General features: G+C 61.3%; 1 protein-coding gene across 2 annotated transcripts in view; it reads right to left on the bottom strand.

The window, feature by feature from the left end:
- Nucleotides 1-19,797, bottom strand: part of CLCN2 (chloride voltage-gated channel 2) — a 38,108-nt gene extending 18,311 nt beyond the window's left edge. For both annotated transcript variants that reach the window (XM_034782027.1, XM_034782028.1), the window contains exons 1-2: nucleotides 19,665-19,797; nucleotides 5,273-5,429 (exon numbers count right to left, since the gene is read on the bottom strand). In XM_034782027.1, the coding sequence (XP_034637918.1) occupies nucleotides 5,273-5,429; nucleotides 19,665-19,715 (208 nt within the window). In that variant the 5' untranslated portion in view covers nucleotides 19,716-19,797. The remainder of the gene's footprint in view (nucleotides 1-5,272; nucleotides 5,430-19,664) is intronic.
- Nucleotides 19,798-20,775: the final 978 nt, after the last annotated feature.

Raw genomic sequence — 20,775 nt, 5'->3', positions numbered from 1 at the left:
CAGACGGAGACCCACAGTCCACTTGTCTCACAAGCCAGACAACCCTGGACATTGGCATTTACATCACTCAGGGACCTGCCACAGCAGAGCGCCCTCCAAGGCCATGCTGGGATAGAGCGAGAACTGCAGGGCCCCTCAACACCAAGCTGGGGTGTGGGGGAAGGAGCAGGCTGGGCAGCAGCTAAAGCAGCACAGCGCCCCCTAGTGCCAGGCTGGGCGCATAGTGATGGGCAGGGTGCAATGGGGCAGCAGCACAGTGCCCCCTAGTGCCAAGCTGGGCGCATAGCGATGGGCAGGATGCCATAGGGCAGCAGTGCAGCGCCCCCTAGTGCCAGGCTGGGTACATGGAGATGGGCAGGGTGCAATGGGGCAGCAGCACAGTGCCCCCTAGTGCCAGGCTGGGTGTGTAGCGATGGGCAGGGTGCCATAGGGCAGCAGCACAGCACCCCCTAGTGCCAGGCTGGGTGTGTAGCGATGGACAGGGTGCCATAGGGCAGCAGCACAGCACCCCCTAGTGCCAGGCTGCCCCATAGCCAGTGATGCCACTGAGGCTGGATGTGGGGAGACGGGCTGGGAGCGAGGTCCGCACCGTCCGTGTTTCTTCCTCCCAGCCCTGGCGCACACGGCACAGAGTGCGGTGCTGCTAAACACTGGCTAAGTGCCTGCGAGGTCTCCGGGGAGCGGGGTGTGCGGGGAAGTGAGGCTGACGCGGCCTCGCTCGCAGCACAGAAAGCCCTCAGCAACTTGCGACGGCGAGACGCTCCGGGGCGCCCCCTGCTGGGGGAGAGCAGGGCAGAGGAGGGGGCATTGCTGTGGTGGAGAGGGTGAGGGTGAGCCAGGCCAGAGGGATGGCTCCTGAGGCTCAGAGTGGCGCAGAAGAGTGGCAAGACTCAGTCACAGCTGAGCACCAGCTCCCTGCCCAGCCAGACATCTGTGCCCTCTAGAGACCCAGCCAGCGAGGGGACCCAAGGGATGGGGCACCTGCTTAGCCCCGATGGCTGACGGCTCCCTGGCAGTGAGCCAGCCGGTCTCCTGGCAGACGTCTGAGCAAAGCAGGGGCTGGTGCCAATGCTGCTCTGCCCACAGCAAGGTGCCCCACAGCAGCTCCACAGCCCGGAGCCGCAGTGTTTGGCAGCATCTCTGCTTGGCAGCCCCAACTGGCCCCACACCTGTACCCGGGGCAGCTGCTCCACTCAGCCTGCCACCTAGGGTGGCCAGACAGCAAATGTGAAAAACCGGGACGGGGGTGGGAGGTAATAGGAGCCTATATAAGAAAAAGACCCAAAAATCGGGACTGTCCCTATAAAATCAGGACATCTGGTCATCCTACTGCCACCCCAGGGCCTGGCCTCCCCCAGAGATCCCACCAGCCCCCATGCTCCTGGCCTGCAAAGTGCTGGGGTCTGGGGCCAGGTTCTCAGCCTCGTCCGCCCTCTAGTGACCACTGCCATTAGTGCAGTCCAATGGATTGCAGCAGGGAGTCAGCACTTGGCTAGTGCCAGACAATTGGCACCAGCACTGGCAGACGTGGAGGGGTGGGGTGGGGTGGGTGATCAATCAGACCTGGCTGTGGAGACCGGCAGCCCTGCAGAGCCCAGCAGCCCCCCCAGTACATTGTGTGAAGAAATACTTCCTTTCCTTTCTTTTCTTTTTTGAGGTGTGGTGACCAGACCTGCACGCAGTATTCAAGATGTGGGCGTACCATGGATTTATAGAGAGGCAATAAGATATTTTCTATCTTGTTATCTATCCCTTTCTTAATGGTTCCTAACATTCTGTTCCTAACGTTCGGCTGCACACTGAGTGATGTTTTCAGGGAACTATCCACAATCAGTCCAAGATCTCTTTCTTGAGTGGTAACAGCTAACTTAGACCCCCTCATTTGATATGTTTTCCAATGTGCATTACTTTGCATTTATCAACCTTGAATTTAATCTGCCATTTTGTTGCCCAGTCACCCAGTTCTGTGAGATCCCTTTGTAGCTCTTCACAATCTGCTTTGAACTTAACTATCTTGAGTAATTTTGTATTGTCTGCAAATTTTGTTACCTCACTGTTCACCCCTTTTTCAAGATCATTTATGAATATTTTGAACAGCTCTGGTCCCAGTACAGACCCCTGGGGGACACCTCTATTTACCGCTCTCCATTCTGAAAACTGACCAGAATGGAGAGAGGTAAATAGTTTCCTATCCTTCCTACCCTTTGTTTCCTATCTTTCAACTAGATCCATGAGAGAACCTTCCTTCTCATCCCATGACTGTTTACTTTGCTTAAGAGCTTTTGGTGAGGGACCTTGTCAAAGACTTTCTGAAAGTCTAAGTACACTATATCCACTGGATCCCCCTTGTCCACATGCTAATTGACCCCCTCAAAGAAGTCTAGTAGATTGGTGAGATATGATTTCCCTTTACATAAACCATGTTGACTATTCCCCAACAAATCATGTTCATCTATATGTCTGATAATTCTGTTCGTTACTACAGTTTCAACAAGTTTGCCCAGTACTGAAGTCAGGCTTACCGTGTGCCTGTAATTGCCGGGATCGCCTCTCGACCCTTTTTAAAAAATTGGCATCACATTAGTTATCCTCCAGTCATCTGATACCAATGCTGATTTAAATGATAGGTTACATACCACAGTTAGTAGTTCTGCAATTTCACATTTGAGTTCCTTCAGAACTCTTGGGTGAATACCAGCTGGTCCTGGTGACTTATTACTGTTTAGTTTATCAATTTGTTCCAAAACCTCCTCTAATGACATCTCAGTCTGGGACAGTTCCTCAGATTTGTCACCTAAAAAGAGTGGCTCAGGGGTGGGAATCTCCTTCATATCCTCTGCAGTGAAGACTAATCAAGGAATTAATTTAGTTTCTCCGCAACGGCCTTATCATCCTTGAGTGCTCCTTTAGCACCTCCATCGTCCAGTGGCCCCACTGGTTGTTTAGCTGGCTTCCTGCTTCTGATGTACTTCAAAAATTGTTTGCTGTTACTTTCTGAGTCTTTGGCTAGTTGCTCTTCAAATTCTTTTTTGGCTTTCCTAATTATATTTTTACACTTCATTTGCCAGAGTTTATGCTCCTATTTTCCTCTCTAGGATTTAACTTCCACTTTTTAAAGGAAGCCTTTTTGCCTCTCACTGCTTCTTTCACTTTGTTGTTTAGCCACGGTGGCTCTTTTTTGGTTCACTTACTGGGTGTTTTAATTTGGGGGATACATTTAAATTGAGCCTCTATTATGGTGTCTTTAAAAAGTTTCTGTGCAGCTTACAAGCATTTCACTTTTGACATTGTACTTTTTAATTTCTGTTTCACTAACCTCCACCTTTTGGTGTAGTTCCCCTTTCTGAAATTAAATGCTACCGTGGTGGGCTGCTGTGGTGTTTTCCTCCCCCCACGGATGTTAATTTTTATTGTGTTATGGTCACAATTACCAAGCGATTCAGTTATATTCACCTCTTGGACCAGATCCTGTGCTCCCCTTAGGACTAAATCAAGAATTGCCTCTCCTCAGGTGGGTTGCAGGACTAGCTGCTCCAAGAAACCGTCATTTATGGGGTCAAGAAAGTTTATCTCTGCATCCCGTCCTGAGGTGACATGTACCCAGGCGATATGGGGATAGTTGAAATCCCCTGTCAGTATTGAGTTTGGTTTTTTTAAAGATTTTTACTACATTTGACTGTCTCAGAGCAGAGCCTGCCTGCAGAACACCCACCCACACACCCCAACTTTCCATGTCCTCCCCGCCCCAAGCAGGTACACAGCTCACACTCCCCCCAGCCATGGGGCAGTCAGGTCTCCCCCACACCCACACTGCGCTTAATACACGCCTGCCCAGCTCGCCCACCACCCCCAGCCCGGCAGCGCTCATCCCCCCTGAGTGCAGCAGATGAGCCCAGCTCACCCGGCTGTGTGAGGAGTCACAGGACTTCCTGTCACAAAGGGAAAGGCGCGTAATCGGAACAGCCAGAACAAGTCACACATCTCCCCTGCTCCAACGCACATGGGGACGGGGACTGTGTGCTCAGAACAGGGGATCTGGGTCCCTGGCGTGGACACAGGCAGGGAGAGGGAATAATCCCCCCCACCGGTGTGGGCATAGGCAGGGAGGGGGAATCGTCCCCCCCCCAGTGTGGGCACAGGCAGGGAGAGGGAATTGTCCCCCCCCCCAGTGTGGGCACAGGCAGGGAGGAGGAATCGTCCCCCCCCCAGTGTGGGCACAGGCAGGGAGAGCGAATTGTCCCCCCCGGCGCGGGCACGAGCGGGGAGGGGGAATCGTCCCCCCAGGCGTGGGCACAGGCAGGGAGGGGGAACCGTCCCCCCCGGCGTGGGCACAGGCAGGGAGGCGGAATCGTCCCCCCCGACGTGGGCACAGGCAGGGAGGCGGAATCGTCCCCCCCGACGTGGGCACTGTGTAGGCAGGGAGGGGCCGCTAGTTATTTTTGGGAAGGCCACATTTCTGCTGGTGGCCAGATGGGCAGATGTCACTGTCCTCACTTGTGAGTGTCCAATGACAACGAGTGAGTCATTTTATCTCCAGCAGCCCGGTTTGCGCCAAGGACACAGCCCAAATCCCCGTGTTGCACAGGGCGAGGTCATGCATGCTTAGCCTATTGTTACGGGTCACCGGCCGCTCTCCCTCCAGGAGGCACGGCCCAGCTCTGGATCTGAGGGGTGGGCCGGGATGGAGATTTGGAAGGAGACCCAGAGCCAGGGAGCGAGAGAAAACAGAGAAGAAAGGGGACTGGTGAGCTCAACAGTGCCCGGCTGGGGGCTGTGAGCCCGGCACAACTACTGAGCCAGCTGCACAGCGCGGGCCAGATGGGACGAGAGGAGAGGGAAGGGGGAGTGGGATGGGTGGAAAGAGGGAGGTGCAAGGGGGAGTGATGAGTGTGCACAAGGGCCCGGGGAATGCACCGGGGTGTGCACAAGGGCCTGGGCATGCACCAGGATAAGGGGGTATACATGAGGGCCCGGACATGCACCAGGGAGTGCATGAGGGCCAGGGCGTTCACCGGGGTGTGCACAAGGGCCTGAGCATGTACTGGGGTGTGCACAAGGGCCCGGGCGTGCACCAGGGTGTGGTCGTATGTACACTAGGCCTGAGTGCACACACGTGTGCAGCCAGCACTCCCTGTGGGAAGCTGTAGGGTGTTGGGGAGGCTGTGATTTCACTGGGCTGGAGGCACGTGGTTGTGGGTTTCACAGGAGCCCCCCCCCCCCCCATGCGATGGGGCAGCCCAGCCCGTGTGTCTGTCCCCTGCGAGCTCCTTACTGCGGCAGCGGGCGCAGCGGCTCTGGTCGTACTCCAGCAGCTTCGGCCCGCGGGCGCGCTCCTTCGGGAAGGCTTTCCAGCGCTCCTGCTGCAGCCGGATGCGTGCCGCCTCCTCCTTGGCAAAGGCTCCCAGGTCCTGAGTGTAGCGGCCATACATCTGGCAGAGAGAGCGCGGCATCAGGAGGGCGGGCGACAGGCCAGACGCAGGGATAATCTGCCCTGTAGGCCCCCACCTCCACCAGACACCTCCAGACACAGGCGACCCCGTGCAGCGGCAGGGCCCTCTGGCTGCAGCCCTTTCCCAGCCGCACGAGACGCGGGGCCAAGAGATGAGACAGCAGCTAGGGAGGGGGAGCGACAGGACAGCAAGGCCGGGCGCCTGTATGGGGCCCTTCAGGCTCCCAGCACTGCATGGACACAGCTACCCTCCCCCGCGTGGATGGGGAAACTGAGGCTGGGGAGCAACTGGCTCGGGATCAGAGTCTGTGGGGGAGCTGGGAGTCCCGACCCCCAACCCTGGGCTCCTCCCATTGGAAAACACTGCCAGGAAAGCAGGGCAAGAAGCAACGGGAGCAAATGGAGCTCTCCGTTGGCTGGATCCAGTCATGGGGCCAGCTCCAGGTCTCAGCCCCGCCTTTCCCACAGCAGAGAGGGGAATCCACACGCAGACAGAGGCAGGGGTAGGCGCTGGGCTCCCGGCCCGGCCAGAACAATGCCAGGCAGATAAGGAAGCTTCACAATCAATAGCAATTGTTCCCCCAGTGCAATGCGTCTCCCAGCACCAGCACAGGAAACGGGCCCCAGTGCCCAGCTGGGGTGGGCTGGCACCAGCACACGGCACCGCCCGCCCAGCGACCCGCCGGCGGCAGCCTGACATCAGTGGGGGGGCGTGTTCCCCATCCTGCCAGCTCCAAGTCAGGGGAGTGGCGGATTCCAAACAGGCCTCCCCACCACCAAGGGGATGGGCAGCCACTGGGTGCCAGCGATGGGCCAAGCAGGCTGTTCGCAGCCTTTCCGAGTGGGCTTCCAGCCAATTCCCTGCCCTGCAGGCCCCATCCCACTGGGCCCCAGGCCAGGGGCAACATCCTAGCCTCCGAGTGTCCCCACTGGGAGTGGGGCCCAACGGCTTGCTCCTTTCAGCTCCAGCGCTGGTGATCTCTTACGCTGCCAAGGGTCTTCAAGGGGGAGGCTCATTAGAGCTTTTCTCTTCCCTTAGATAGGGGGTTCCAGCTTCCCCAGTCAGGGGGTCCCTGCAGGCTGCAGGGGCAGACCAGGGGGACAGATGTAGAGCAGGGTGGGTCCCCATGGGCTCTGGGGGGCAGATGCAGAGTGACAGGAGGAGAAGATGTAGAACGAGTGGGGGATGGGTTACAGGGGGAGCAGGCACAGGGCGGGACGGGGGGTCCCTGCAGAGCTACAGACTTGCATCCCCCCCCGCTGAGCTGATCCAGCTGCCGGTGCCTGAACCGGCGAGGCAGCCTGGTGCTGGCCCTGATCAGTGGACGGTGACTGAGGACCACACCCAGAGATGGAGCCTTTCACCGCTAGGTCATTCTGGGAGCTCAGATGCAGCCCTGGTCAGTTACCAGAGAGCCACGGCCGGCCACCAGCTGCCTAGAAGCCTGGGTGAAGTGACCACATGGATCCAGCCAGGGCAGCTATTGCAGCCTTCTGTCTACAGGCAGGGCTGACGGTGCAAGACAGCGCGTGAAGGACTAACCCACCCCCAGCGGCAGTCGTTTCTAAGCGGCAGTTGGGGGGAGGGGGGCGGTGGTGAAGCTTCACCCTATTAAGTGTCCTTGCAGGTAGGTACTAGCTATCGCTAGGCTCTGGGCCTCACCGATCTGGTGGCAGGGAGTTCCACAGGCTCACCGGATCTTAGGGACAAAACCATTTCCTTTCGTCGTTCTGAAATACGAGAGTTGGGTCCTAGGCCAAGGAGCTGACAACGGGGACTGTCCCTCCCCGAGATTCGCAGAGGGCTGAGGCCAGGAGCAGTATTCACAGACACCCTGAGGGCAGAGAGGGGGCAGCACTGGAAGGAACGGGCCAAGCCGCGTCTCAGGGGAAACTCCCCAACACACAGCGGGACGGACACGGGGGAATTCCCCCCAATAAGCAGAAGAAGCCCCAGCACTTGAGACTTTAAAAGCAAGGCTGGTTGGAGCTGCGGAGACGGGAGCCCGGGGGCTGAGGCTGGCACGGCCCCTGCCGCGAGTTCCTTGTGCCCTTTCTCTCCAGCAGGAGGGGTGCACAGGCGGGCATTGATCCTGTACTGTAAGGGCACTGCCAAGGACTTTCTCCCTCCCCGGCAGGGCCAGAATACAGAGTGCCAGGAACAATGGGAGGCTTTAGCTAGAGACGGCTGCTCATGGGAAGAAAAGCCGAGGGGCCTGACAGTTCTGGCACTAAGTGCACAGGAGCTACGTGAGGGCCATGCCGATTCCCCCGCAGTCCCAGGGCCGGGCTGGATGGGCCTGCCTGAGCCGGCGCAGCACAGGGCCTTGTCCGACCCAGCCCCAGCAGTCCCGGACACAGCTCAGCCCATGCAGGGCTCGGCTCTGCTCTCCCTGCAAACCAAGGGGTGATGAGTCCCAGGAGGCGGAGGACTCGGAAGCTCTGCCCTGCCTGTTACTTGCAGAAGGCAGGCCGGACTCGCCCCACCTTGCTCCTCGCTGGCCCATGCAGACTCCAGGCCAGAACTGGGCTCTGCTTAGCGTCTGGGCTGCACTCAGAGTGCCAGGGAGACTAGCAATGGGGAATGGGGTCAGACCCAAAGGGATTCCCCAGGCGCTCCCTTGGGAGTTAACCTGGGGGGGACTCGGGACTGGCCTGACTTGGCAGAGTCCTGCCCCCATACCCGCCGGTGGCAGCAGGGCGGCTAAGAGAAACATCTGGTTTGAATGGGACTGGGTCCACCCCCAGTCTCAGCGCTGCCCCTCGCCCCGCAGGGGAGTGCAGCCTGTCCCCAGCGCAGGCTGGCATCGGGGGAGAGGCGAGGAGGGGCGCGGGGAGCAGAGGCCCACGCTGCGCAGCGGGGAGCATGCACTGTTGCCAGAGAGCCACAAGGGGTTCCAGGGAGAAATGGAAGAATTGGACCCCGTGGGCAGCAACGGAACAGCGGGTAGGGAATAGGCCTGGGAGCAGGGGGTAGAAATCCCCAGAGCACCGGGGAAGGAGAGCAGGATGAATGGGGCCAGTCCCTGGGGCTCTAGGGCCTGAGCATGGGATTAGCCCCATAGCTCAGCAGGTCTGGCGAGCGGCCCCGCTGGCCAGGTTCCTGTGACGCACGTGATGTGCCTTTCCCCACAGTGCGCACTAACCCCAGAGCTCGACCTGCAAGGGCAGGGACAGATGGTACGGGAGGTCAGGCACTGACCCAGGAGAGCTGGGGTCAATTCCCTGCTCTGCCACAGACTCCCCGTGTCCTTGGGCAAGTCACTCAGCTCCCCATCTGCCCCATGGGGATAACGGCTGGGCTGGGCTGGGTGGGAATCTCTGTCTAGCCAGGCCTGGCTGTCCCCAAGGAGGCTGCTGGCAACAATGCTGGGTGGGATGAGGCTACTTCCCCACCAAGACCTTGGCCTGGGACTTAGCACTCATGTCACAATTGAGGAAATGTCTTTGTCCCTAACCCATGGTGAGCCTGTGGAACTCCCTGCCACGAGATCGGTGAGGCCCGGAGCCTAGCGAGCTTGAAGTGAAGGACTGGCCATTCCAGTGGGTAACGTGTGTAGTGGCATCGGTGAGGATAAACACATTCAACCTTTCAAGTCCCCATTAGGGAGATGGGGGCTATAGAAGTACTTTTGACAGAGGCTGTTACAACTTCCTGCTGCTCGCCTACGTCCCCTCAGACCAGTGTAAACAACCCCTCCCTCCTGCCACTTGCCCGTGGGACCGTCACCTCCCCCAGGTAAATCCAGGTCCTCTCAGTCCCTCCTGGTACAGCACTCCCAGCACCCCCTGCTCAGCTCCATGCCAGTCTCTGAACTCCTCCCCGACAAGCGCTAGTTTGTTCGGGTGCCAGCTGGTAGCTCAGGCAGGAAACGCCAACGCTCGGGGCCGCGGCACTCCGGTGTGGAGAAATCAGAGTAGGACTCGAAAGGAGCCTGCAAAGCTGTCCCTGATCACCGCCATTACAGGCAAGGCAGGGCGCACCCACCCCCAAAACTTGACCTTTCCTGACCAGCAGTAACGCGACACTCACGGCGCTTTGCCAGGGGACATTACGAGGGGGGTTGTCCTTGTTTAAAGGGGATGTAAAACGAGAAACACCTATGGGGAGAAGAACCACCCCCCAATCCCTGGCTGGGTATCCTGCCCCCGCCAGGCGCTTTACGAGCCCCGCCAAACACACGCCCAGCAGAGCCGCACGACAGCATCGCCAACAGCTCATCACTCGGTCGAATCAAAGCCGGCTTCCTCTGGAACAACAAGGGGAGGGCCGGACCCCTGCCAAATTCCAGCCACTTCAGCTGCAGAACTGCTCAAAGGGAAAACAAAGCTGCTTGCAGGATCTGAGCGGAGGGCGGCCCCCACCCGAGCGCCCTTCTCGTCCTTCTACTGGCTGAGCCGTCTCTGTTCAGACTCCCCTTCCCGCCAGCGGCCAGCCCCCGGAGCACCAGCAAGTGCCACGGCAGGATGGAGACCGTTACGTGCCCTCGACTCTAGCTGCCCCTCCAATACCTGCTTTCTGGGACTGGGGGGCTCGAGGTGAGCGCCACATCCCGGGGCTGTTACACAGGGGAACTGCGTCGGGTCTTTGTGCTGCCGTGTCCCCTGGTGTGACGAAGTGGGGGGGTTTCTTGGTTTTTTTCCGTGTTATCCAGTGGGTTGCATGCAGAGGGAATGGGACTCAGTGTCCCCGGGTGTTACTGGTTTAACGAGGTGAGGGAGAGGGAGTTGTTGTTGCAGAGGACCGGAGAGGGAACTTGGGACCCCAGCTGATGGCCTGGAGGATACCCTAGCGACTGGTTACCTGGCGACCCGGAGACCCAGCGCAGGAGTCACAGCCGGTTCTGGCAAGTGGGAGGACAATGGGCTGTGGTGAGAGGACCCCGAGGACCCCGGTGACCTAACCAGCCGGTTCCAGCCAGAGGAGGGCTGAGAGGAGAGGAGGCCCAGGCCACCCTGTTTACCTGGAGAGAAGACAATGGACAGAGGCGGGGCTTGGGGCCGGGGATCTCGGATGCCCAGCTGGGAAGCAGCGGGGCTCGGGGCTGGAGAGGGGGAGCAGGCAAAGCCCACCTGGATGCAGGGGAGACTGGGATGTGCTGGGCTGAGGGAGGCCAGGCCTGAGGACCTGAGAGTTTCCTGTGCTGTGTTCAACTCCCAATAAACCCTCCTGGTTTACACTGGCTGAGAGTCACTCCGGTCTGGAGGCCCTGGGGGTCCAGAGCAAGTGGACTCCCTGAGGGGGCCCATGGCGAGAAACAGGCGTGCTAAGGCTCAGAGAGGTGCAGCTCCAGGAGGTGGAGGGGCCAACCCCGAGGGAGAGTGGACCCCCGAGAAGGGCTGTCTCACTGAAAGGGGCACAGGGACCACGAGTGGGCACGACCTGTGAGTCCGAGACACCTGGCAAACCCCTCTCTGATTCGCTCCCTTCCTGGGCTCTCCTGGCTGCGCCTGCTCCCAGGTTTCACCCTTCCAGTGAACCTTCCCCTTTGTGGGCTAAGTGCATTACCCAAGGCTGCTGCGAGCTACAGGCCGCACCTGCAGGGGGCTCAGTGCAGAGCATTTGCTTGGGGTGGGTGGGTGCGGTTCATGCTTAATGCAGGCACCAGGGCAGCTGGGGAGGGGACAATGGGACTCCCTGGTGCATCTTGGGCTAGGCTCTGTGGACTAAATCCTTCCCTTCTCCCAGGCTGTGGGTCCACGCTCCAGCCTGTCTCTCTCCCAGCATGCACCGAGCTCAGTCATACAAACAACTTTGTCCTACGGTGGGGCCCGCAAAGCTCTGCCCCGGAACGGACTCAAACCCGCTCCCATTCTCTGGGAAGGCAGTCGGGTGCCCAGGCAAGACATGGGGCAGGGGCGGTGGCAGAGCACGCCCCACTGAACAGACTGGAACCTCTGCCCAAGATATGCCCAGCTGCCGCCCTCCCACCCCCGCCACTCACTCGCCCTCTGGCCGATCCAGACACACTCTGGATTGCGTCCTGTTGGGACTTAATTCGTTTTGTTCTTTCCCAAGTACAAATATTGACACAACTGGGGCTGCAGTGACCCCTGTGTCCAGCCTGCCGGCTCACCCCGGAGAGCAGGGTGATGGCCTGGCTCACAGCACCCCCAGGGGGCACTGATCCTCTCTGAGAAGGGGGTCCTGGGCGAGCCTCGTTCCCTTAAGACGGCGGAGTCTCCTCTGTGGTCTTGGCAGTGCCCAGCCACATCCCCGCGCTCCCTGCTCGCTCTTCCAATGGCCGGGCGCTTTGTTTGGGCTCCCAGGAGGGGTCTGGGCACAGCTCGCTGCCTTCCCCCGGCTTATTTTTCAACAAAGGCCTTTTGAAAACAAACAGCAGCGAGTCTCCAGCCTCCGCAGAGAAACAGCTGAACAATCACAGCTCTGGGAGGGGCAGGGGGAGCTGGGGACACGGGGGCAGGGGGAATCTCTCCTGGACCTTTCACTTAAATGTCCTGCCTTGGGTGCACGGGCAGCAGGCACTCAGCTCCGGGCCCCAGGTTACCCCCTTGGGCAGCACCTGAGCCCATCCAAAGAGCCCCACCCCATGCCCAGTGCAGCGAAAATGCCCCAGTTCTCCGGGCCTGGGGATCGGAAGACTGAGGGGGTTGTCAGTCACCCAGCCCCCGAATGCCCCATCAAGATGCCCTGGCATTGATAGGGGCATAGAGCACCCTGTGACTCCCCTCCCAGAGCTGGGATTTGCATCTCCGGCTGCAGGAAGGAGGCTTCGGAGATCAACGAGAGGGGAGAGGCTGGGCACCGCTGCTCCATAGCCAACGTGCCAGGCTGGGCAGATTAAGGGAGGAAGTTCTCTGTAGCTGTCTCCCGGGGCAGTGCCAGGGTGAGTCTGGGTTGGAGGGATCCTTCTCGTGCCCAGGTACCCTGGCGCAGCTGCGCCCAGGCCTACTGCTTTTCTGGGCACACGGGACGGTTACACTGGCACGTCGTGTTCCAGTGCCGATGCCCCCCCAGCCCCCATCCAGCCTGCAGTGGTCCATCGTCATGGGTACCCCTGTGTGCCAGCCGTGTCCGGTCACTAGGGACTTCACGGCCGCCCAAGGCCCTGCCCCGAGCTCAGCCACGGCACAGAAGACGGAGCAGCCGCCCCGCCCCTCGTCCCTGATGCCACCATGTGAATGGGCAGCAGGGACACAAGAATCTGGCACCAAGCCCCCCCCAGCGCCCCACGGGAAGGAGCCAGTGCAGCCAGCCCTGGGGGCTCCGGCCAGGCTGCGGGAACCAGAGCCGGGCACAAGCAGCAGCCTGAATTTGAAGAGGGCTGAGCTATGGTGGTGGGGAGATCTGGGGGCGCTCAGGCCACTGCCTTCCAAGTGCCTGCCACAGGCTCTAGGACCCTAACCTTGGGCACCCAGAGTTGAAGACGTTGGCCCCTCCCCGCTCCCCAGCCTAGATCTCAGGGACCCGTAGGGGGCTGGAAAAAGGATCTGTCCCAAGCCCACACAGACTCGGGGGCCATGGGGCTCAGGCGGGAGTGCCAGGGGTCCCAGAGAGGCTGGGGAGCCACGTGAGCATGCCGGGGCTGCCCCCACCCTCCGCACAGGGGCGCTCGGCTTCTCACAGAAAAGGCCTTTTCTTCTGGGCCGCGCTGCGTCCCCGGGCGCCAGGAGCGTTGGGGACAAAGGGAACAGCGGCAGCAATCTGTGTCACGCTGCTTTTATTACCAGCCTCCGCCCTGGCGGCTGGAATCGCCCTGAGCTGTTGTGAGGGGAACAAGAGGTGCTTGTGAAACGTAAGCCCCTCCATCCCGGAGCCGCATCTCTGAGCCACGGGCCCGGGCGTGAGCTGGACCCACGCCCCAGCCGTGGGCGTTCCGTGCAGCACCTGCAGGAGGGCTCGGGGGGAGGTGGGGGAGCCCGCCCATGTCCGCACAGGGTGGGCAGGGTACAGCCTTTGGCCCTCCCCAGGGCGTCAGGTGGAGATTGGGGCAGCCCGTGGGGGCACGTGCGTCTCCCAGAGCCAAACGTCCCGTCGCCCGCGGTAACCTTGAGCCACCCCCCGCGACGGGTTGCACAACACCTGCAAGGCAGTGCCTGCCGGGGCAGAGGGGAGAACAGCTTATCCATCGAGATAAGGAAAGTGGATAAGAGTTCAAGGCTATGGGAAAAATGGAGAAGGATGGAGCCATCAGAGGGGGCGGAGGGGACCTGTCCCAGCCCCAAGGAGGGAGACTGGGGCCTGGTCAGGCCACTGGGGTTATTTTGAGGGTGGCAGATTAGGGGAGAGAGGACAGATGGGGGGACAAAGCACACAGACGGTTTCCTGAAGGAACACTTGAACCCTCATAGCGATTTGAAGGGCACAACGGGGGTGGGGCAGAGCCAGCGGGGGATGGGGTGAGGAGGCCACAGCCAGCCAGACTCAGGGTCCCTGCTAGGGCAGCCTGCACTGGAACCCCCAAGTGGGGGGCACAGGCACCGTTCTGGGGGCGGGCAGGCTCCACCGGCCCGGGGAAGCTGGCTCAGCAGAGATCTTCCATGGGAGATCTGCAAAGACAGGGAGCCCCTCGGCACGGGTGTGGGGGGACCCACATGATCCATCCAGTCCCAACGATCTGGCACCAGAGACCTCCCAAAGTAGGGGCAGAGTCCACCTGCACGGGCTGGACCAGGACAGCTGATCCGCTGGGCAAGCACAGGGCACAGAGCGCTGGGAGAAGGCTAGCTGGGAAGAGAGGGTGCAGATGAGGGGGGTGGGGGGTACTGATCAGCTGACACCCTCCTGCTGCCTGCTGGGGGTGGGGGGGAGTGGGACCGGGACGCAGCTGGGAGGGCGATTCCCACAGCTCACTCGTTCAAACCGGCTGGGCCCAGCTGGAGCTGAACTTCCCCGTGTTGTAAAGGAGCTGGTTCAAATCACCAGCTCGGGTGTGAAATTTCTCAGAGGAGAAAACAGAGCATCAGTGTCATGCACTCGGCCGGCCCTGTGCCCACAGGCGCTTCCCCCAGCCCGGCACAAGGCAGCTGCAGCGCCCCTCCGCTGACCACGGTGGCCTGCCCTGAGCCCAGCGCGATGCAGGCCGCTCACACAAAGGCCTGTCTGTTGGGGGGCTCTGCGGAGGGCATATGTGGTGGCCCGGTTACCCTGGCTTTCAGAGATGGAGCCGGGTTAGCCGGAAAAGGGAAGAGTTGTCCCCTGGCCAGCAGGGGAGCCTGGGGGAAAGAAACCATTTCACACATGCTCACGAGAGGCAGCACCGCGTATCGGCAGAGATTGGGGGGGGGGGCACTACCTGTCTCCAGAGCACCCCGCCCGCTCCATCAACTGGGCCCAACATGCAGCATGACCTGGGGATTACAACCTGGGCTCCCGGGGGTACAGCCAGGAGGGAGGCAGCAGCATTTGTGCAGCACAGGGACCACGGTGCTGGGGGCCACATAAGCACTTGGGCTGGTTGGTGCCACTACGTCTCGGGGGGGTTCACACCCCACAAGCCCCCCGGGGCCTCCCACCATGTGGATTCTCCCACAAGGCAGAGGGCAGCTTGGCTGCTGCTGCACAGACGCTGACCCCATTCCCTGCACAGCAGAAGTGATCTGTGCCCTCCCCCCATCTCTATTCTCACAAGTGCAGCCCCACCTCTCCCCAAGATGGGTGGGGAGCACTAGGGAGCTGCCCGGGGATGGAGGGGTTTGGGACAAGGTGAGCTGGGGGGCTATTCCAGAGACAGTGCCTCCACTGATATCCCCTCCTTCCCCCATTGCACGGCCCACTCGGCCCTCCGACCCAGCAGCAAAGCTACACAAGCCCCCAACGCCTAAGGAGCTGGGCCCTGCCCAGCCGTCCGCCGAGGGAAGCCCGCTGGTGGCATCGCCCACCTGGGAGTTAGTTGTGTGCCCATGTGCAGAAGAGCGGAGCCTGTTACAGCCCCCGCGACGAAGCCTGGGCTCTTTAGCTCACGCCGCAGCAGCTCAGGAGGTCCCCGGTTCAATCCCTGGTGCGTCGGCCAAAACGCAGCGGGATGAAGGGAGTCTGCCCTGGCGTGGGATCTTAGAGTAGTCAGCCACACTCCCCTGGGCGTTTGGTACCAGCTGCCCAGCATGCTCGTGCTCCAATGACAGGGGCCTGGGAAGAGCCCCATTCCCCAAAGCAGCCTGCCCCATCTGCAGATGTGCCATGAGGCTATTTAGCCCCTGAAAACCAATGGCTCTCCTGCCCCTATGGCTCTCACCCCAAGACTGGGCTGTAGCGCCCTGGGAACGGCACCAGCCAGCCTGCGTGCGTGTCCCCGCAGACGACCTCTTCCTAGCAGGGCACCGCCGGGAGAGACCCTGGGGCAGATGAACGGGGCCGGGTCTCCCAAACGATGAGCACGGTGGGGATTTGGGGCTTGGCAATGCAGGTGCCCGGTGCAAGATGCCACCCTGCTCCCCATGAGGCAGCTGCAGGGTCTCCAGCTGGACCCTTTGCCATGCCACCTCCCCAGCAGGCAGCAGCAGCTGCAACCCCGGTAGCCTGGGCCAGAGACGCGTACAAAAGATTGGGGAGAGGGTGAGTCAGTGTCCAGTGAGAATGGCCAGGGGAGGCCTCTCCCCCCACCACGGAAAGGGGAGGAGGCTGCTGGGATCCACACTAGCTGCTGCCCCTAGGCCCCCTCCATCTGCCTCCGGCTGGCAGGTGTCTGAAATCCGAAAGTGCCCTCCCAGGCCTGTCTCTGCTGCTCAGAGCTGGGCACAAGCAGACGCAGCATGGAACTGGCTGGGCTCCTGACCAGCCACAGCAAACACTGTGCTGCAGCTCGGCAGGGCTCTGGCCAGCAGCAGAGGCACAGGGGCTGCCTGCCTGCAGGCTCAGGCAGGCGGCACGGTGTCGGTTAAGCTTAGGGTGCTTTTGGAGAACTTTCTTCGCAGCCAGGAAGGCTGGAGGCTTGCGTGCTTTTAATCAGAGCTGGGACAATGCAGGAGCTGGTGGCTCCCGCCCACCCTGGCCTGCGGGCATGTCCAGCCCTGCCCTGCTGCCCAGGCCACAGAGCAACCCAATGCACAGCAGGGTTATCGAGGTAGCTCACGCTTACTGCCCAGCAGGCTGGAAAGGCCCCTACAGAAGGGTTAGCTCAACACCCTCCCCCTTCCCTCCCCCCCAAGGGACAAACCCCAGGGACTTGGGCCTCTCTAGAGGTGGCTGCAGCTTTGTTTGCCCCTAGAGAAGGAATCAGAGCCGGCACAACCTCGCACTCCTCTCCTCAGATTACACCCGGCACCCCCAACAGCTAGTCCCGCAGAGGGGCTCAATGCACCGCACCAGCACAGAGGGATTCACAGGGCGAGAGCTACGTGGCCTGGCTCAGATGCCCCTGGTTTGCCCCACATGGGACTGGGCCCCAAACCCCGGTGCCTGCTCCTCTCTGAGCCACGATTCCCCACCACCGCCACCTTCCGTGCCCCTTCCACACGGCAAAGCCCTCAGTCCTGTGCCCCCACAGCCTCCTCCTTCCTTCTCAATATCTCCCAGCTGCACCTTAGAGGGGTCGCTAGCCCCTTCCTTCCTGAGGGACCTAGAGGATGTCACTGCAGAAATGCAGCCACCTCTGGGGTGCAGCGTGGAAGTCCAGCTCACACAGGGCACAGCACGACAGCAGGGACACTGATGAGCTGCTACTTCGTCCCTTGGGGCTCGAGCCTCCAAGGGCCATCCAGGCACATGGAGTTTCAGCACCTCGACAGCGGAGCCCACGGGGCGGCAGGGAGCATCCTGCCAGCGGCGCACCCTGCAGGGAATGTGTAGTGCTGCATGTTTCTTCCAGCGGAGAAAGGGCTGCACGGGCATTAGAGCAAGGAGGGGAAAGTCCCCCTCTCTACATGGCTCTGGAGAGACGCCACCGGGGATGCTGCACCCAGCTCGGAGGGGCCCCAGCCTGTGGGGAACACGGAGCCCCTGGGAGACAGGCCAGGCCAAGTGTGCAGGAGGGGTGGGGGGAGCCCCTGAAATAGAGGGGGATGGGAGGGTGGCACACAGATCTTACGAGGAGGGAAATGGAGGGATGCAAGGAGCTTCTGGTGTGTCCCATGAGCTCGGCCTACTCAGGCTACGGTGGGTGAGACCCTCAAGGAAAGCTATATTCACAACTGCAGTGCGTTGGGTTGTTTAAGGGAAGATGAGCTCACGGGCACAAAATGAAGCCTTCCGGAGCCAGCCCGATCCCACCCCTTGATGGAGCAAGTCCAGGGACCCAGAGGAGCACATCTGCCCTGGGAGCTGCAGGGAACAGGGAGCAGGAGGAGAAGGGGTTGATGTGGGGACACGTGGTACCCAGGGAGATGGCAATGCCATGCTGGGGTCTGGAGGGATGGGACAGAGGAGGGACCTGCCAGGAGGGAAGCAAGGGACATGGCTGAGTGCTGCAAGAGAGGTGGGGAAGGGCAGTGCTGCAGGGGGACAGGGAACCTCAAGGTGAGGGATGTTCCATTCCCAGGTTTCAGGGAAGGCAGAGGGAGGAGGAGAAAGAAGGGCTGGACCTGGGATGGAGGCTGGGTCCCGTCGCACTTTGGTCTCCCAGACGTTCAGCTGTAAGGAGCTAAGAAAAGCCGCTTGTTTACTTGGTGAGTACAGGCAGGAGTCATTCCAGGAATCATGAGATATGAAGACATCTAGGGTGCAGTGCTAGCACCATAAACATGGGAGCTAAGGTTAAAGGCAGAGGGGGTACGATCCCTCGGGAGCAGAAGAGTAAGAAGGGGGCAGTGTGGAACTTGCTGGAGAAGGGGTCTGGACGCAGAGGAGAGGCACCCCCAGAGACAGGGGCTGTGGGAACAGAAAGGCAGCAGCAGGGAGCCAGGGACCCACCGCTATGCAACAGCAAGACGCTTAGGGGCTCGGAGGGAGAGATTAAAGGAGCTAAATCCGCCTTGCCGGGCTGCAGAGCACGCTACGGGGGGTGGGGGAGAAAGGGAATGGGCTGCAAGTGTTAGTGTTAATGGGGGATTGTAGAGGGGGTATAAGGGGACAAAATGGATCAAATGACAATTTAGGCTGAATATCAGTGGGAAACTCCCCGACAGGGGAATGGATCTGGCCAGGGATTGCCCACAGGGCAGGGCTGGGAGCCCTGTCGCTCCCCGACAGGGGGGTGGACGTGGCTAGGGAATGGTCCCCCAAGGATGAAGGGGAAACCCCATGACTTGTGACATTTAAAATTGTTCCAGGCCTACGGACTAGACTGCAGGGAGCAGTCTTGCCCTGGCCCTGGGGAGGGGGATGAGGGAGAGGGGACCTAGTGGGGGCACGTGTACCTCAAGTTTCTATGAAGGAGGGTCTGGAGGAGCACAGAGAACCTCCAGTTTGGCCCCCAGGTCAGGGCCAGCAAATGACATGCCAACCTCGCACCCCGGCTGGCGTGAAAGCACATAGTGGGAACGCATCTCCGGCACCTCTCTCCTAGAGGCACCAAGCCCCCTCTACCCTTCCCAGGGGCCCTCGCAGCCAAGCTCCCTCTACCCTTCCCAGGGGCTCTCGCAGGACCCTGAAGTTCACACACACACAGAGAAAGTTGAGCCACTAGATAAAGTTGTTCTGTTGACAGGACTTGGTGCCGGAGGCAGAGGTAGCAAGTGGGGAGATGGGGTCCTGGGCACTGACAGAGCAAATGAGGCGCAACCGGCACCTGAGAAAGGGGCAGCCGGGTGCCAAGAGCAGGCATCGAAGGGGCTGAGCCCCTGCGGGTAAGAGGAAAACAGCTGAAACCCCTTGGAGGCATAGCCCAGGCTGGCACCAACCGGCTGTCCCCACCCCACTATTCCAATGCAGGGCTGGCCCCAGGGCGGTGGCAGGGAGGGTGGGGGGATGCCCAGTACACCAACTCACTGAGGCAGCCACCAGAGCACACAGCAGCCACATGCCAATGGTGCGTGCTCACCCCCTGGCACCCCACATCTGTCCCTAGGGGTGCCCAACACACCCCCAGCCCCGGAGCCGTCTCCTGGGGGTGCCTGCAGCCCTGGCACCTCCCCGTTCCCAATGTACCATGTGTTGTGGGGCGGCTTGTACACCCCTTCTGCGGGGTGCCCGCAGCCCTGGCACTCACTCATCCCCAGGGCGCCCTCCTGGGGCGCCCACACGCCCAGCCACAGCCCACTAGCCGCCAGCTCCCACCTCCTTCGGCCACCCTGCAGAGCCCGGCCCCGGCCCCGGAGCCCCTCGCCTCCCCCGGCCCGGGCAGCGCTGCCCGGGGGAGCCGCAGGCGGCTGCACTCACCAGGGTCTGCTCATACTGCAGCGCCCGCGCCTCCATCCCGTCCGCGGCCATCGCGCCTCCCGCCCCGTCCTCTGCCCCGGCCCCGCTCCGCTGCCCGGGCTGCAGCCGGCGGCTCCTGCCCGAGCCCCAGCGCTCGGCTCGCCCCGCCCCGGCCTGGGGCGGGCCCGGGGCGCTCGCTCCGCCTCCGGCGGGGAAGGGGCTGGAGCGGGCCGGGACAGAGCTCTGCCACGTGCCCGCGGGTGCGAGTTCCCCCCGGGCCAGGGCTGAGAGGGCGGGCCGGCCAGCAGTGACCCACGCAGCCCGGCCTGGGGCAGAGCCACCGGGCATGGCCCCACTCGCTGCTGACGGCTGCGGGTGCTGGGCGCAGGAGAAGGGGCTCTGGGACCCTGCCCCTGGCGTCTGCTCCCTAGAGATGGCACTGCCCTTCCCCGCCCCTTGGGGTCACCAGCGTCCATGCCCTGGCGTGTCCCGGACTCAGGTGCCGCAGGCCCATGGGCCTGGCTCCATCCCAGCTGCTGAATCTTGTTTCCCACCTAGCCACCCCTGGGTGCTGGGGACAGCGAACGGGATGGGAGCAGGGAGTTGGCACAGGGAGGGATGGTGGCCAGGAGACCTCCTCTCTCTTCCACGCTCCGTAGAGTCCCCCCAGGGACTCCAAGTCACTTCATCCTTTGCCGTAGGCTGGGGCAGCTGAGACTTGCCGCTGGGCCCCTTCCCGGTGCCTTCCATTTGCTCGATGCTCTGATGTGGCCTGCCCCGGCTGAGACAGGCTGGAAGGAGCCCAGGGCCATTTCAGAGGGGAGCAGCAAATCACATGCCAGGCGCAGCGAGCAGGAGGGATAATTCCTGGAGCCGAGGGGGCTGGCGGTCGGTTGGGTTGGCAGTAGCCCTTTGCAGAACAAGGAGCTGTGTGTGAGCTGCTCATTAGTGAAAGGTCCCAGGTTGGGGAGCTTTGCTAGCAGGCAGCAGAGGGGGGCCGCTGGCATGAGGACAGTGTCCTTTCCTGTGTGCCCTGCCAGCCAGATGTGAGGGGGGCCTTCCCCTCAACCCCCCCCAGGCCTTTAGATAGCTAGAAACTGGTTGTTCTGCCAAGGCTCGCCCCCGTGCAGAG

Source organism: Trachemys scripta, chromosome 9 (assembly GCF_013100865.1).
Source record: "Trachemys scripta elegans isolate TJP31775 chromosome 9, CAS_Tse_1.0, whole genome shotgun sequence".
Classification (NCBI taxonomy): domain Eukaryota; kingdom Metazoa; phylum Chordata; order Testudines; family Emydidae; genus Trachemys; species Trachemys scripta.
Note: the sequence above shows the minus strand (reverse complement) of the source record. Positions and strands in the feature narration are given on the sequence as shown.